This window comes from Strix uralensis, chromosome 5, assembly GCF_047716275.1.
Source record: "Strix uralensis isolate ZFMK-TIS-50842 chromosome 5, bStrUra1, whole genome shotgun sequence".
Taxonomy (NCBI): Eukaryota; Metazoa; Chordata; class Aves; order Strigiformes; family Strigidae; genus Strix; species Strix uralensis.
This window is the reverse complement of record NC_133976.1, coordinates 40,571,877-40,590,429: the sequence shown is the minus strand read 5'-3', so window position 1 is coordinate 40,590,429 and position 18,553 is coordinate 40,571,877. Positions and strand designations below refer to the sequence as shown.

Sequence of the window (18,553 nt, the reverse complement as noted above, 5' to 3'; positions counted from 1 at the left end):
GTTTTCTGCATACCTCCTTACAACTAATACAACTCCAAAATCAGACCATAATTATGTCCTTACTCATTTATGCAGATATACAAATCAAAGCAACTTAATGAAATTCAAAATGTTATTTGTCTACACCACTAAAATTTGAGTGAAGGCCTGACCATACCACTTTTACAGTAAGATTTTAACACAGATTTGGCAGTGTGTTACACATGCCCAGTCTCATCTGTACTGTCCTATGGCTAGGGGAAAAGTGGAGTAATTTGCAGAGAAGTACAAAAAGTTTGACAAGGAATTTGAAAGAAAAGTTCTTCTCCCCTTCCCCAACCATTAAACCCTGGAATCTCTTATAAGAAAGAGAAGGACAGAGAGAAAAAGTAAGGGAAAGAAAGCAGCAGACAGCCCATTCTGACCTTTCAAGCATTTTTTTTTTGGCTTGGCCATAACTCCTCTCCCATCTTCATCTAGTTCTTCCTCCTCTTCTTTTCCCCCTGCCAAGCTAGCTCAGCCAAACCTGTCACTGACATGTTAAAGACTCCAAATACAATCTAGCAACGATTTGCTTTGAAAACCTCCAGAAACCAATAAAGAAAACAGATGCCTTCAGAAAACTCTGGAAGGCCAGTCACTACAGAGTCATAAAAAGGCCCAAATGGCAGCTTGCCTTGTGTTTCTGGGAGGCGGTTACTATTTCTCCCAAAGTCTTCATGATTGAGTGATGCTGTACACAATGATGTGGGAAACTACATCTTGCCTTGCAACATGCTGCTATTAGGTCTTGCTCTCAATTTCTGCAGTGAAACTGGCAATACGTTTTCCTCTAAGATGAAGGGTCCTGTTTGACTTCAGCTCCTAAATTCAACAGGTGATTAAAGGACTGTTCTAGACTCATTTAGTGTCAAAGGCATTACTTCTCCCTTGTTTTATTTGGTTTTAATTTTGGACATTTTAATAGATTTTTAGCCTAGTTTGTTCGCTACTCTGATTTTTTTTGCTTTCCATGTGCAACCTTTTAACTATGCTGAAAGGTACCACTTAAATGATGTTTTTTTTCCAAACACAGTATTTCTCAAGTAATACTCAACTCTTACTTACTAGCTAGTATTCTGCACACAGTGACCTATCCCAAAAAAAAAAGGCAGAAAATAGCTACAGATGGAGGGAAGGGGAGGAAAAAGGAATACAAAAAGCCAAAGAGAAAAAAATACTGAAAAAAAACAGATGTTAAAAAAGGGGGAAACAATTTAATTCATTTCATATTGGTTTAAAGTATTTTCTATATAAAGTATGACTATTAATCAGGAAATGAAAGATTCTGATGCAAAATGCTTAAAGCTCAAGTTTCATGTGTTCCTATAAATGCAGGGAATACATCGATACATTTCCTTTGGTTTACTTCACTGATTTATAAGGAAAATGCTGCATATACATCAATACATCTTAAAAGGAGGTTGTATTAATATTCAGGCCAAGAGTTACCAATCTTACAATGAAGGTAGAACTACCCCAGGTCCACTCTTGGGCTGCCACTATCAATACGCTATTTTAAGTAAAATGATTACAGTTTTGCCTACAACTGGAAAGATTAGGGGGGTTAGATTAAAATTTAGGCAGACAAGTAAAGCTACTTACTGAAAACAAAAAGGAGACAACATCAGGCACTCTACTACACATGGCTGCTTAACTAGATTTGTCAAACACTGGGCAAGCTTCCATGACATGATTCAGGAGGAGCATAAGAGAACGCATTATTTTGCCAAGCAAGTTTAATAGCTCAGGTTTTTCAAGCAGGGCAGAAATAAAGAGTGCCCAAAGCAAAAAGCTTAGCAGTTATTAGCAACATTGCTACTGCCTGTGTCTTAAAGGCATTACTGGAGACTTCCCAGCCATACGCAATAGAGGCAGAAGAGACAACTGCATGTGCTATACTAACCATCCATGCTGCCATCCCACGTTACTGTTCTGAAAAAATAACTACATGAAGATGAGCTATTATGAAGCATATCAGACAGCTAACGAAGTAGGTAATAAAAAAAATTAACTTGCATGGAAAAAACCCTTAAAATTTAAAAAAAAATATCAAAGTGTCTTATTATTGCTTATTTCACTTTGATATTCACAGACTACAGGTGGGTCTTTAGAAAGAACTGGTGAGATAAGGAATGTACGTTATAGCTTCAAAACCATTCGTATTTTAAATTTTAGAAGGAAAATCTTACATCTATAGTTCAGTAATTTAACCAAGTCAGAACTAGGTGCAGAAGACCAAGGAAAAAAATGAAGATTTTTCTACAGATATCGCCTAAAATCAGAACCATGGGATACTGCTGAATTCTGAAGTTGTCAAAAAAGTTCATATTTATAACACATTTCTGTTTGACTGGTCTTCACTCAGCACCCAAGTTAAACAAGCTACATAAGAATTAGTCCACTGCAACCACATTTACAAGGGTGTTTAATGTAAGAGAGTTCCAGCATATCTTTTCAGAGGTAAGAAAATTTCACAAACTAATGAATCATCATCTTATGGTATGGGTGAAGATGCTTCTGTTTTGCTTGCATGTAGTCTCCTACTTGCCTGAGAAAATTTCTATGTCTACGATACACTACAACAGCATCAGTCAGAGGTGTGGAAACTGAAAACTTTCATCACTCAGACAGCAAGGAACTGCAGAGGACCAACCCACCTTTAACAATCACAAGCGAGTGGCCTTACAATTCAACTGCAATTTTGTTTTAGAAACGCTGGGAAACATACTCTTCAGTGGAGTTCTGGGACAGTATATTTATTATTCTGGAACATCCTCATTTTTATTGTTTGTTAACTTATAAGCAAATGACAATAGAAATTTAAAAATTCTGGATGTACTGTATAGTACAACTGGAATTCCTGGACAGTTACTGTGAATCTATTTATTCATTAATCCATGCAGAGTTTTAAAACGTCATGTTTTACTGAGGAAAAATAAAGATTTAATCACCAGTGTGATTCTGTGCACAGAAACACTGTAACAATGGCAATAGCCTCTGTTATACTGGATTCTTTCATGATACAGGCAGAATAATAGAAAAAAAACCCTACTTCAAATCCTGTGTCAATACACAAGATCTGAAGACAAGAGATCAAATTGTGACACTCAGTTTGTTTCTGAGATGGAGAATGCATACAGAAATTGAAGCCTTTGAAAGAAAAATCTAGGTTTGAGGATCACTACATTGAAATTTACAATACCACATCCTATACTGTCACCTCTTTCACAAGAATCACTGTATCAGCGTGGAAAAAACTCTCAATTTCACCCCACTAGGGAAATATCAGTAATTCAGATTTCTACTACAAGAAGTCAAACATGGTTTTACTCATTACCAATAAGCCTACAGATCTTACTCTAAAGACATTAGGAAGCATGGAATTCGTTCTCAAACCAAAGATGGTATTTGCAACCAACATCTCTGGTAGACTGCTCTTTCCTCATGAGAGGAGGGGACTGACGATCAGTGACAGCTGATAATTTCAACACTCCAGGAGAAAACATATCAAAACAGAAGCTTAAGTTTCCCTCTGCAGTCATGGATGACATCATTATAGTGACAGTCTGATTGATCAGGAAATAACTTCAGGGCCAAATCACATAAAAATTCAAGGAAAACAACTATGAACTGCCACAGCTCAGAATCTACAAGCAAGCCATCAAAAATACATGCAACGTGTTGGTTAATAAAGATGAAAAGCAAACAAAAGGCATTCCTTTGTAAGGACTCCACTAAACTTACACATCAAGACATACCATATGTCAAAATACCATCATTATTGTCTCAGATGTTATCTACATGCCACTGATCTACCTTTAGTAACCACGGTGACACAGCTCAATCCAAACATGGCAGAACAAATGCAAATGCATAGACACATGAGGAGATAAGGTCCCAGGCACTGAATTGCTAAGCCTTTTAACACCTTCTCAATTTTCCTGATGCTGCTTTAAAAGGCTAGCAAGACAAGGAGAAAAGTTCAGATCATCTAAAGCAAGGGCTCTCCAGCTCCACTTTACAGAATACAGCCAGAAATTGTCTTCAGTGAACGAATAAGCAAAAATGACCTGGATGGTCTCAAAGACTGGAAAATCTATGTCATTTTAATTACAGGGGCATTTTAAGGCAAAAGCATGGCCAATCTTATACGTTCCATTAGTATAGAATGCTGCCCTGCTGTTACCTCTGACCCAACCTTTCTCCCAATCTTATGACACGATTTGGTGCTGCAACCGAATCTAGATTGAAATAGAAAGCATATTTCCTCTCACAAAGAAACAAGTTTTTGAAGCTTTTTTTAACAATTTTGCCAGCAATGCTGCTCATTTTGAGGAATGAAGTCTGTAGCCTTAACAAATACAAGGCATATACAAAGGAGAATAAAAAAGACTTATATCTTTATTCTATTCCTGAATAATTTCTTCAAGAACCATACTTAAATGTCTAACAATTACATGCCATACATATATCTCTAATATAAAAAAAAAAGAGAGCATATTAAGAAAAGTTGCACTCCAAGAGAGACAGGAAAAAAAAATTAGGTAAGAGATCCCTAAGCTTCAAAATTCCTGTTTCCCTTCTAGTTCTCTTTCTGATCACAACTGCAACAAATTCAGATCAATCTTTAACACATATTACAATAGCATACAGTTTGGGTAAGAAATTTGGAACAAATGAAAAATACAAGATAGCAAATTTGTGTTTATTTTGTTCACTCCTGGAAATTCTCTAGTCTGTAAGGTTTCCAGTCTCAGTGAGCCCACAAAATTCAAGTGCAAATTGTAATTCTCATTTTTCTCACTGTTCCTAATAAACAGCACAGAGACTTACAGAGAATTTAAAAACATTATGCAAAAAACAACCAGCCATACACAGGCACTACCTATTAATTATATCTCTACAGATTTTTAAACCTAGTACTCATTAAAAATGTGAATATACTTGGAAATAAAAGTTTAAAGACTGCATGACATACTGAATATTGTGGAGTGGGCACAGGCCTATGTGAGCAGCCATGACTTTTGGAAGAAAGCAATCAGAGATGACTTAGGGATAGAAGAAAACTAGTCCTCATACAGGAAGTGGAATAAAGCAGGTATTACGGAATGAATAGGGTTTATTGTTGTACAGTGTGTAGACTCCTGCTATGAATCCTGTGTTACTGAGCAATTCTGACACAATGCAAGTTTAGGAAGACAAGCAGACAAAATAAGTTATCCATCCAGTATATAACACTGGCAAGAATCAGCCTGATGGGTTAAGAATTAGCAAGAACTTTGACATGTACAGTCTTAAATTAGGGCTGAATCGCTTTTGTTAAGACGACCCGAAGGATTTGAAAATACATAACATGCAATTAGTATGTCCTAGCAGCCTTAATGCCATTTCCTTAAAAGTGACCTTAACAAATTGCAGAGTGAAATAGGAAACATTTCAGTCTTTAAGAGACAAAGTAGTATACACTGGAATAAGATGTTCAGATCATTCTAAGGTAACAGTGGTAGATCTGAGTTGTGTTTTTCAAGTACGGTAGGTGTACTCTGGTATACTGGCAGGAGCTAGAAGAGCTCTTCTAAAATTTAAACTTTAATTTTTTCTTACTTTCTAAGGTTCCAAATTCAACTGCTAGGATTATATATTCACATGCAAGGTCCTCAAACTCAGCTCAGGTTTATGTTTCCTTTCAGTGGTCAAATGCTAAGCAAACGAACACATTAGCAAAGGAAGCAACTACTCAACAATAAAACAATCAACAGAAAAAGTGATGTCAGAACCCATAATTAAGATTCACATTAACAAGGGCAAATGCAACTACGATGACTACATTCAACAAGATGAGGTAACAAACAGAGGAAAACAAGTTCAAACACAAGGTAAGATGAGCTTAAATCTAAACAAGAATGGAATCATGTAGAGGAAAGGAAAAGGCACAGATAGAAATAGCACAATATCTACTTGAAAGTTTAAGCACAGAGGGATGTTAAAATGATAAATAATGGCTTTGCATTTATATAGCACCATCCATCCAAACAAGACAAAGCGCTTTACAAATATAAATGAATTGAGCCACAGTGTCTTCAAAGGTATCCATATTTAATTTGAAGTGTGGTGTAACAGTACTCTACAAGAACACCAGTGACATATTCATTGCTTCTTTCCTCTGCGGGCATTCCCCTATGAAACATCACAAGTAGCCCTGTTCTAAAGCATTTGTATATTCCATGACACATGCTACACTTTTATACTCCAGGAGAAAGGAGAGGTATATAATCAGCATCTATAAATACTTACACAGTAACAACAGAATGACAGAAAATTACTCCTATTCTCAAATGTCATAATGAAGGAATTGTCTACATTTCAAAGAAAAAGCGTGTTTAACAAGATCCTGCATCAAAAGCTTTCCATGGTTAAGTAGCAGCAGCACTAGAAAAAAACATTATCAAGCAATAATTCTAAGATGTTAGCACTGCACACATTCAGAAAACTTTACATAAAATAATTACATTCTAATAATTCTATAAGAAATGAGTAGACTCAGACTGCACCTTCTGGCCCATCTATCATTCTGCAATATTATAACCACTTTGAAGAAAGAAAAAGTGGGAGGAGACAAGACAATGAGCCTTACCCTCTGAGCTTTTGCAAGTTCTTCTTTCAATCGTTCATAGCCCTTTTCTCTTACTTCCAGTACAGATGGGCTCCGTAAGTGAGATAAACTGTCTGTACTCAACCCAAAAATATCTTCATTTCCTTCAGCAACATCTGCTACTGTAGCACCCTGCAAAAACTCTCTCTCTACGTTATTGCTCTCCTTTCTGTGATTGAATGACCCACCCTGGGGTCCAGAGGTAGAACAAAGTACTGCGTCGGTAACATTGATGCTGTAAAGAGAGTGATACATGTTTTATTTATATAATCCACTAAGAAGAAATATTTTAGAAATGGCAGTAGTGGTGTTGAATGTACCATTATGGACACAATTTAATATTACAACATTGTAAGTAATATTAAAAACATTTCTTTAGTAAAGCAAACATATGCAACAAATATCAGCAATTGAAATAAAGAGACACAGAACTTACCTGACACCTGATACTTCTCCACAATTCAGTTGTCTGGGAGACGAATAAACAGGTTGTGTGGGAAGGTCAGAAACATTTAATGCATTGGGTTGGATTGGTGTGGAGGACACAACAGAAGGATGTGGTCGGTAGATAACACTGGGTGAGGTAGTTTGTTCCTGAGTTCCTGGCTCATTTACTCCGAGAAGATCTGGCGTAGTAGGCGAAGCGAGGTTCACTTCATGAAAGCCTTCCAAGGGGTCACTGGCCATAATAAAAGCCTCATCATATGAAACCCTGAATTAAAGAATCGTATTATCAGAATGCAAATGAGAAATATGTAATTATATCTGACAGCTATTTGAATTTAAAAACCACGCAGACAAATATGTTCAAATAGAATACTTTCTGATATAATGAAAACTGTGGACTAATCTTGCAAAACTATGAACTTCAACCACCAAAAATGTTTTTACCACACATTGGATTGTTGAGTCCAGAAGATCTAATAGCAGACTCCGCATCTAAATGGGATGATAAAATCAAGAACACACTCTATATCATAAAACGAAGTCATCTTTACTATAGCCTAGAGCTGTTTTGTATCAAAACACAAATATATTACATTCATGATAGAGGGGGAGACCTGGGAACCAGTAAGAAAAGAAAATTTAAAACCTAAAGCTTCCACTTTTAATCTCAATGAATCAAATAATCTAGAAACAGAAATCAGTGAACCTTTAAATAAATTACAGTCCATAGGGGTTTTGGTTAAATTACACATCTGATCTTCTAACAGTTCACTGAAATGAGAGAACTAGTCAATAAGACTTCTCATGAAGTACGATGTGTATTTAATGCATCACATGATTAAATGATTACAACAATTGTGAATAAGCATCATACCAAAAATATATTACAGGTAAAGGGGTACTATGATTTGGCAATTTAACTGACAGTATATTTTAATTTATTTTTTTTTAATTCCATATGGTTTTTGTAAGATCAACAGAAAACAAGTACAACACAAATTCTAGAAGACCCAACAGAAAGCTATTTTCCAGCAGCTTATCAAAGATCAGAAAAATCTTTGCATGATTCAAAACTATAAATTGGAAGTAGTATGGAGACATTTGTGAAGGAATTACTTAGCAGTGATTATTCACTGCAAAAAACATTTTCCATGTTATATAAATAAAGAAGAGAGAAAATGAAGGCTTCACAAAGATACTTAACATGCAAAAAAAGAACTGTAGCACCTAAATGAAATACTACATTGCATTTTACAGAGAAATCTGCTTGGCTCTTACAAGTGAAAAGATGAAGCAGAGAGAAGATCTAGAAAAATTATGGTCATAACCATGAAGAGATGATGCCATCTACTTACATGTATGTCCAGTTCATTAGCTACTTCATAAAACACATGGAAAATACCAAGAATGGAATCCCCAAATCAGCATATGCAGTAACATTTTAGTCACATCAATACACTGTGTTTAAAACTGGTTTATATCTCAAGTATTGTACTGAGGGTGTGTATACATCCATGTTAAACAAGTTGCTTTACCACATCATCAGGCACATGTGGAAGAAACTAATTTGTTCAGACAGCAAGAATATATTACTACTTTGTCTCTGTTAATTGCTCCCACAAAAAAATCAACCACCTCTAAAAAGCTGCCCAGACTTAAGGGACAAAAAAGACCTTACATGAATAAAAAGGTACTTTTTGGGGGGGTTGGGTTTTTTTCTGTTTTATGCAGAAATTTGTTTTATTTTGAACTACCAACAGCAGTCGCACAAACATGATTTACAAACACTGTCACAGTTTTGTGCTTTGGGGCTTCTCTACCATACCACAGAGATGAACAGCTTATTTTTGAGTTTAAGTTCAAAAAATATTCTTGTTTGCTTTCCCTATAGTTCTTCTTAACTATCGTAAGTATTCTAATTACATGCTCTACATGATGACAAAGCCTGTTGAGACAACAAATTAAAATGGAGGGGCTGCCAGCGCTACAAGACGTTTCTTCAAGGTTAAAATCAAAAATGTTTTCAGCTCTACAGTGCAACTATTACATATTGCTGGTTTACATTTAATAAGCTAAAGTCTGCAATCTTGAAAAAATTGCAGAAACAGTCCTTTAAAGTTCATCGGCCCAGTTAAAAAATATCCATTCAACAGTCTCAAAGTCAGGCTCACATCTACACATTCACTCTCATTGTTCCCACCACTCTCCTCTTTCTCAATCACCAAAGTAAGCCATACCCAACACTACTATATCGGCAATGCTGCCAAGATGTCTCTTCACATTCCCGATTCTCTGGATCCCAGTCTTCACAATTAACAGAAGATGCAGACTTCTGAACAGGGATGTAGAAAGGCTGCCTGGACACCTTGCGTTTTCTATGCCTACAGCACCTAGGAAAGTGCACCAAAAACCACCCAACAGAAGCAAGAATTGAGAACATATCTGAGAGCAAAATGGGAACAACTCTTCTGCCATGTCTTCCCTTCTGTTGACTAGTTTCCATTTCAAGTTTGAAAGAGACATTCCTAGTTCCACTGAAAACTCACAATCTGACTTGATGTTCAATAGTGTTACCATAGTATTTTGCATCACCAGCACCACTGGGTGTTTTCAGCTGCATACCTCACTGGGCTGAAATTTTCCAAGAAAGTTTTTTTTTCCCAAAATTGATTTTTAAAAAACATTATTTAGCCATTTCCAAGAAAAAAAGGGCTCAGGAAAATATTATTTGTCAGTTTTTAATGTATTTTACTATTTCTGTACAAATCTTAGGGCAACCTGTTTGGAGCAAATACTTTTAAGTCCATCACATAAGCAACAGGCTCAAAGATGTGCCGTTCCATATCTTTATGATAATGTACACAAATTCAGCTATGTTACAAAGTACAGAAAGTCACAGTGGCTTACACAGAGAAAAAAGGATTAGAAGTCTGCTTATTATTTTCCAAATGTTCAAATGCATTTCTAGCTACCCCTCTGGACCATCACATCAATCTATAAGCAAAATAGTATGTTCATTTAAAAAAAAAAATCTATCCCACCTACCTGCTCCTACTCCTATGAGAAATGTTCCACTTAACTCCTGTCCTATGCTCTTCCACCTAACCTGCCTATACCCTGCAGTGTTTTTAATAGTCCAGAAAGAAATACCCCAAAAAGATTATGGAATTCTATTTACAAGACTATCACTCTGCTTATACATTAAATATCAACCTCAGCCTAAACAGGAGAGATTTATGAGTAAATAAATCCATGCATAACTTCTCAGTTATCAAAAAAACAAGCTCCTTCTTATACAGTAAGTAAAAAAGTTATACAAGTTATTCCTGGAAGAGCTGAAAATAAAGTCCCTCAGCTAAACTTTCCCATAGCCTGTCAAATGGGCACTCGTAAGCATACCATCTGTGTAAAACACTTTCCATTCACAACTTTTTTCTTTCCTAGCATTACTTCTCACTTCGCAGTGAGCAGGCAGAAGCTGAATACACCCCCCATACAAGACAAAGAAGCCCATATTAAATATCTCAGTTTCAAGACTCACTAACATCATTAGGTTGTTACCAAGGCATCAGTTGAACACACATTATGCATTAATGAAACCAAACGTACATGCAAGAAGCTAGGCAGTCCTAAAAATAAAAGCTCTCTTTTGGGAAAGAAGTCTTCAAAGTAACAGTAAACAAAAGGAGGGGGAAAAAGCACATTCAATTTCAGTGTCATTAAAAATTACAGGCTTGGTTAAGGTTTTGGGGGGGGGGGGTCATATTATTGACTAAGGCAGCAAGCCTTGCTGTCAAAGAACATGAAGCGCATGGTAAGCAGTGAGCTTTACTGGGAGCCAAGCTGACTGTGTGTAAAAAACTGTGTTGACACAGCACTCTTCAGTAGTAATTCTGCTACTGTGAACAAAAGCTGATACTCTGACATTTCAGGGCAGCACACTTATTAAACAAATAATGAATCTTCTCAATACTTTTTCTATCACAGTAATATATGGTAAAAGCTTGGAATAGCATTAGTGCCTACCAAATATGTGATTATTTTTGTCTTAGTTGATAGTACGCAATTTGGATGACATAGAAAATTCAAGTACTGTAATAAATCAGAATGAAACAACAAAACAAATCAATTTCCTTACACTTTCATCTGGAAATAATGCAAATTCGGTGGAAGCTGTCAAAGTCTTGCAGCTTTTTATTACCATTCCACTGCCACACTTGCATAGCTGACTACTCACGTAACTTCATGACAAAATGATGCTCAAATCTTGTTTTATCTACTATTTAACAAAAACGTACCACGAAGAAATCAGTTTAACGACGGTCAGTTTAACACATTTCTATAGCTTCTAACAGGAATCTGTGATCTGTGAACATTTTCAACAGCAGCCAAATCAAAATGCTTAATCTAATTTTCCTGTTATTACTCTTAAGAGGGGTTCAGCTACTCGTCTGAACCAAAGCAGTCAATAACTAAATACTAAAAAGCTCCCGTGAAAAGCAATCATTTATTATGGCTTGTTTTCCTTTGAAAAAAAATGTATTGTTGAAAACCACCTACTGTAAACTCTGGAGTTTGTCTTTCACAGATTGCTTTTAAATACAAGACAGGTTGAAGATGACAACTTTGAACAATCTTCTAATTGTTATAGCCCATTTAAAAGCAACCCCAGCACCAAACATTTCACACAACAAAAATCTCATTTTTAGCTTTATTAGTAAAGATTGCACCATCACAAAGGAACAGTTACCTGCTCAAGTGAAAAAAAGAAAATCACGTAAGGAAAAAGAAGTTACTGCTTCCAAACATTTTGATGAAAAGTAAATTCTATTTAGCATTTACCTAAAAAGGTGCCTATTGGCTACAGTGTTTTAATCTTCACACAGCAGGCCTTTCAAAATGCAGTAAAGTCTCAAGGACTTCATTTATTAGACTCCAACGTCTGCTTCAGTTAATTTGGGAGGGGATAGGAAAGGGGATTTTTTGTAGCAGTTCCTCAAAAGGACTGGCATTAGCCCACCAGTGGGCCTGCATTCTTCTCAGTGGGTTTAAAAAAAAAAAGTTTTGAAATATTTGGCATTATGCAGTCTGGAATGTAATATGTTTTAAGCTCTAAAGAACTCAGTAGGGAATTAGAGTAGTGAACTAATAAATACCTTTTAAAGCAGCAGCACAGTTAAGTACTGCTACTACATACATATCAGATGCAAGCAGGCAGTTTAAAAAGTTAAATTGCTGTAAAGCATATACGGACATTAATTTCAAGTTTAAAATCAATTACATCTATCCAGTGTGAGATATTCAGCAGATGTTGGCACAGGACAAAAAAGTCTGGTGGGTTTTTCTTTTTCTAAACTGTTTTATATTTAAACTTAGCCACAGAATTCAAGCAACTTTAAACACTTATTGATACCAGTTCACTGCACAAACAATTCAAGATTTGGTTCAGGAATTCCCTTATGGTTTGCAAAAAACAATTCCCACCTTTACAGTTTTGCCATTATGATAGAAATTTCTACTTCAGGAGCCTAAATACACAACAAATCTTTTTGGAGCCAGTGATACAAGAGAAAAGAATTGAACTACTCCAGTCTTTACATATTCCACTTTTATTTGTGAGTGACCTTACTGTACACACTTACCAACAGATGGTAAACTAGGCAAGATGGTAAACACAAGGAAAATTCTAAGTTAGGCAAGTCTACAGAATTTAAGAGCTAGCAAAACCCTGCTTGGTTCAACATGAGAATATTTTTCTATTGCATTCCCACTAGTGTTGTCATATAATGCTGTGATGTGGGTTTTTTCTATTCTTTACTCTCATGTTAGGCATTAAAAACTATTTCACACTGTTTTAAAAGAATCATGATATCAAGATTTTATAAAGTTAAAATAATTTGTTTTGCTGAACCGATGATTAAAAAAAATCTCTTTTGAAAACTTTATTATAGGGATATCTTCAACTAGAAAAATACAGGTGCAGACAGCAAGTGTGTCTCATACAGAAACAAGCAGCACACAAGGTTCAACGACCTATATTTACGAAGTGCTTGTGAAACCTATAAATAAACATGGTTTAGAGTCTGGTAGATACTACACCTCTTACTAGAGAGAAAAATCAGTGCTTTGCAAGGTAGGATACTGCGAACTTTTATTGTAAACATTCAAAGAATGCTGTTTAGTTCACAAAGACTCTCTAAACCAAGTTAATTTAACTGCAAATATGATTCTCTGCAGACGCTATTCCTTTTAAGACAGAGCATTGTTCTGCTTGGAAAAAACTTCACAATCCCATCTCAGGTTTACACCTGATCACAGTGACTGTGACTGCAGTGTCACTCTTGCCAAAACTTGGACCTAAAAGACTCTTATTTTCAGTTAACACTAAAAATATTCAATTAGCAAACTTACGTAAAAATGACCAAAATTTTCATGGTATGTAAAGCTTCCTAAACGTATCTGCAAATGCATTTAAAGAAACACTTCATTTCTGAAAAAATGGTTTGCATATTATCACGCCTAATTAAAGTGTCTAATACAAGTTTTAGTCAAATTACAGTAAGACAAGATTTTAAATGCCATATTAAAAAGGGTCTTAAAAATAAAAATCCAAAGTACACATTTCTTTTCTGGGAAAATCCATAAACATAAGTGGAACAGCGACAGACCAGTTCATTTGGCATTTTACATGAATTTTAAATCAAGTCAATAAAAGCTATGAAGATAGCTGCAGTCTATAATCAAAAAGGCTTATTGTGACCATTTTCCTACAGAAAAGAATTCCCCTTTTAAATATAGTGTAACAAGACAGATATTTCAGTCGCAGCTGTGAGGTGCACTCCCATTTGTTATTTATTAAAAGCATAATGAGAATGGTAAATTATTTATCCTTCTTTGCTCACTAGGTAACATTAACCAAGCACAGCAGATGAATGACTGCCAAGACACAAATACAGAAGGCCTGACTTTAACCCTTCCCAGAACTCATTAAACAGATCTATAATAAAGACAACAATAAAAATATTAAAGCAACAAGACCTCAGGTTTTGCCCTATATTTTACTGAGGAATACAAATATTAGAACAGATGGTAGCTGCCAATACATGCTTCTAGACTGAATAACCTTACATCTGCTTCCAAAGAGAAGCTGATAATTTCACAGTTATGGCAAGTCTGTGGAAGATTAATTATTGTAGCCATCTAGATCACCGGTTTTGAGACTTCCTAAGAACACGCTTACAAATGAACACAGCGAACAAATCAAGCAACATAAAGCTTAGTACACCACCCGCAAACAAAACAGACAACACTCTCAAACCGATGAAGCCACTGTTGCTTTTTGTCAGCAAGACGAGTGTTGAGGGTATCATTAAGGCTCTGGCCACTCGGTGTTTTGTTTCCAGAGCCCTGCGACTCTCAGGAACTAGTGGAGCATCAGCACTTAGGCAGCACAAATTTCTGCATAGCTCATCGCTTACAATCAACTTGTAACCAGAATTTCCTTTCTGAGCCTTACTCTCTAACGTAACTGCATTACGAAATTAAGGTTAACTGAAATCCCTGCTACTTAACTCCTAGAGCTTACAGGACTACCTATCGGCGACCAGGTCTTAACCTCAATGTTGCTCGAAGACCTTAAAGCAGCCAGAAACGCTACAGGCTAGCGCAGCTCCCCAGTCCCACAAACCACAACACCGCTCCGGCATCCAACCGCGCTGCTCCTGGCACCGCCGGCCCGGGCCCGGGCGGAGGGGGGCGAAGCCTGTGAACCCACCAAGGGCCCGGCTCGGCACTCCCCTCCCCTTCCCCGCCGCCTCTCTCGGCGTTCTCCCCTACTGCCCCACCGGCCGAGAGGTTCGTGAGCGGAGAAGACTTCAGCCTCTTCTCGCAACCCCCCCCCCTCATCTCAGTCCCTCCTGCTCGGACGCCGTTCCCCACCGGCCCAAAGACGCCTCGGAAGGGCCGCCGCCGCCGCGCAGGCAGCCCTGAGGGCAGGACGGCTGCTCGCAGCCGCCGGCTCCGGGCGTGCGACGGCTCTTTGTCCACCGCCGGTGGCTCTCCCGGGGCAGGTGCGCCCGACACTTTCGGGGGTGATGCCCGAGAACTACTTCTGCCCAGTTTTGCCTTCGACGGCGGCGGGGTTTGGGGCCGAGCGCATCCCTGCCGCCGGCTGCCCCCTCCGCACCCCCGCAAACCCCCGACGGAGCCAGGGTCGCCAGCGGCGCCTTCCCGCCGCAAACGGCCACAGCGGCGTGGCCCGGGCCGCCACCTGCCTCCGCGCTTTTCGGGGGGGAACCCGACCCGCCCCCCCAACGCCGGTCCCCGCAGTCGGGACGGCCACAGCTGGGGAAACCCGCCCGCGCCCGGTCACCGCACCTCGGCAAGGGGTAGCCCTCCTAGGCGGCGCCGGCTCCGCCCGCCCGGGCACGGGCTCCCGGGAGCGTGGCGCCAGGCAGGTGCGGCGGCGCTAACGAAGAGCCACGGCCCTCCAGGCCGCTTCCGCCCCGGCCCCCGCCAGCGGAGCCGGGGCCGCGCAGCCCCGCCACCACGTACCTGCCGAGCCCAGGGAGAGCGGCCGCCGCCGCACCGCGTCCCCTCAGCCAACCCGGGGGGGCGGGGCGCAGGGTTGCCGCCGCGCATGCGCCCCGCGGGGGAGGGCGGGCGGGGGCAGGTGTGCGCGGCCCCCCCGCCGCCCCCTAGCGGGGGTGGGGGAACCGCCCCCGGGTGCCGGCCCCGAGCGGAGGCGGGAGAGCCCCGGCCGCCCCCCCACCACCGCCCGGCAGCCGCCCCGGGGCCGGGACAGGCCGTGCGCCTCCGGAGGCCGCGTCCCACCCCAGGAGCCGAGGTGCAGGGCCGGCTAGAGCGGCCTCCCGTCGGTGGCGGTGCCTGGGCCTCACTGCCTGCCCTCACCCGCCCGTGGCCCAAAATACTTCTGAGGGACAGTCTCAGGGAGGCTTTTCCTTCACACGCCTCAGTCAGCCGTGCTGTCAACAGGCAGCCGGGGTTTCAGGGGCCAGAAGGTCTGGCATGAGGAGGCCTGAGGCTGAGGGGAAGTGGACATGTTGCACAGCCGGGATGGGAGGGTCAGGGGTGGCCTCCTTCCCTCTGCTACAAGCGGTGCCAGGGCGGCCCATGGCAAACGCAGACCACAAAATGCTGTTAGGTCGTTTCCTTAGGGCCTGGATGAAAAGATACTGGAGACTCACTGCTGACACTGCGCAGGGCATGAGTGCTGTTAGGCACCGCATTTCACAAGAAGGGAGGCTGCGAACAGTCTGCAAACGCTTGTGGCTTCGGGAGAGATCCGCCGACATTTTCTGTGCCTCCACTCATCACCTGGAAGAGAGGATTAAAACTTTGCTTCTGTTCAAGGGCTGGGGAGGACTGGGCTATTAAAGTCTGTCTTGTTACCGTGAAAAACACAAGGAAGTTAGTAATTCTGTATTTAATGGTGTACAGTAACAGGCACAGGATTACATAATTAAAAATGAGAAAATGAAACATATGCCAGGTCATTATCCAGTGATTTTCATTCACAGGGCATGCACTGCTCCAAATCGGGTTCTGAGCCTGCCTAATGTAGGTAATAATTAAAGACTGAACTGTAATTTATATGCACAAGACTTGTGAAGTAAGGCCACATATAGAGCTAAAACAGGGTTTACCTGCTGAAAAGATTTGTTTTTCCAGCTCTACTAGTTTGATAAACAGATACTACTACCACCTCTCAACTTGGCTTGCCTAGTCCTTAAGCCATCATTCCTGCCACCCTGACACAAGCACAGTACTTGGAGTAATTTTCCATCAGTTAACATGCAGCCTTCACTTTTTTCCTTTTGAAATCCTCATCTGTACTATTTTGTGTTTCCTATATCTTTAAAAACAGTAGGCAAAATGTTGGAAAGCTGCTATAAACAAGACTCTATTTTACCACTGGTCCGATTACAGTGCCAAAAAAAATACGCTTCAAGTGACAGCAGTATTGGCTGGACAATGTACCTTGTTACTAGTGCAGTTGAACTGAACCGTGTGCTGCATTGGTGAGGAACTTTAGCAGAAAACTAATGTAAACGAGATCTTGCCCCATTCATCACTTAAGGAATCTAGGCCACATTCCAGTCAATAATTGAAACGTTAATTATCTTGACAGCTTTCCACTGAATGTGAAAGAATCCTGTCTGTCCAGTCTTGCAGGACACAGCCACAATCAAATAATGTTCTCTGTGGCACATTCACAGTAGCATCCACCAAGCCAGAAGTTCATTGAGGGCAAAATTATATAACAAAGAGAATGTCAAAAGACAAATATATCAATGCTATTTATTATAAAGTAAATAAATAGTAATATCTTCTAAATTCCTTTTCAGTATGTAAATCTACACTGACTGCAAGGGGTCTCAGGCAGCAAGAATGGCTACAGAAAGTCATTGTCTACAGCTTTTCTGGAAGCCTTCTGAAAACCAAGAAACCAAGCAGTGCAAAAAGTGGAATATTCAAATAGTAATATAATTTGAAATTTGTTGAGAAAAGTCTCATAGAGCAGAGATAATCAGTTTGAAGAGCTCCAACCTTTAAAATTATTTCATTTGCTAATATTGACATGCAATAGAACCCAGGCAGTACTATCAGAATATAGGTTTGCCAAATTAGAAGATGCATCAGAAAGTTCATTAAAAACATGATTGCAAGAGAGACATGACAAGCAGAATCAGAAGTTGAAAACAATGTATTAAGACATAGTAAACTGACAAGAGTCTATAATTAGGATCTGTAATCCTATAGTTCTTAATCCTGTACAATGACTGTACTCAGCATGACAATCTGCTCTTTTAACCAGATTAGACATCTTGCATTTCAAGAAATAAAAGCAATATAGTTCCAAAGACATTTGACTGTGCTAAAATTAATCACCAACAGATTTATTTTGTCAAAGTACTCTTGTATTTTGCTGTATGTAATACTTTAAAAAGTCAGGCAGCAACAAACCACAGAAAATATAACTTAGATGGATAAAATTAAAAGTTGAAACAATTTGTATTAAATCCAGACACATAAATAAGAGAATTAAGCATTATTTTTTTTTTTAAATCTCATTTAAAAGAGGACCTCCATCCCTTGGCTCCTTCCTGAGCTGCACATCAGTGTCAGAGCAGGGCTGCTCCCCCAGGCATCATGAGCCAAGGGTAACCCCACCAATGTGGGCCCAGTCAAGAGCAGGGCTAGGATAGTAGTAGCAACAGGCTTTGTCATACGCCTAGTGACCATCACACAAGATGAGATCATGTCCAGGATCCATCCAGCAAGTTTTGTCATGAAGAACAAGAGACAGAACTAGAGACCTATATACAGACCTACACCATAACATAGGTCTGAACCTCATCCAAGGAGGGAGCAACCAAGACAAACTCACCCAAGACAAAACCCAGGCCTGGA

The 18,553-nt window shown here is 39.5% G+C and overlaps 1 protein-coding gene across 5 annotated transcripts in view; it reads right to left on the bottom strand.

Moving 5' to 3' along the window:
* RAB3IP (RAB3A interacting protein) overlaps positions 1–15,750 on the bottom strand; it is a 34,485-nt gene extending 18,735 nt beyond the window's left edge. For 2 of the 5 annotated variants that reach the window (XM_074870560.1, XM_074870562.1), the window contains exons 1-3: positions 15,674–15,750; positions 7,110–7,385; positions 6,656–6,908 (exon numbers count right to left, since the gene is read on the bottom strand). In XM_074870560.1, coding sequence (XP_074726661.1) covers positions 6,656–6,908; positions 7,110–7,360 — 504 coding nt within the window. In that variant the 5' untranslated portion in view covers positions 7,361–7,385; positions 15,674–15,750. Of the gene's footprint in view, positions 1–6,655; positions 6,909–7,109; positions 7,386–15,496; positions 15,576–15,673 lie in introns of those variants that run through there. The other 3 variants (XM_074870561.1, XM_074870563.1, XM_074870564.1) reach the window with 3 other exon arrangements.
* Positions 15,751–18,553: the final 2,803 nt, after the last annotated feature.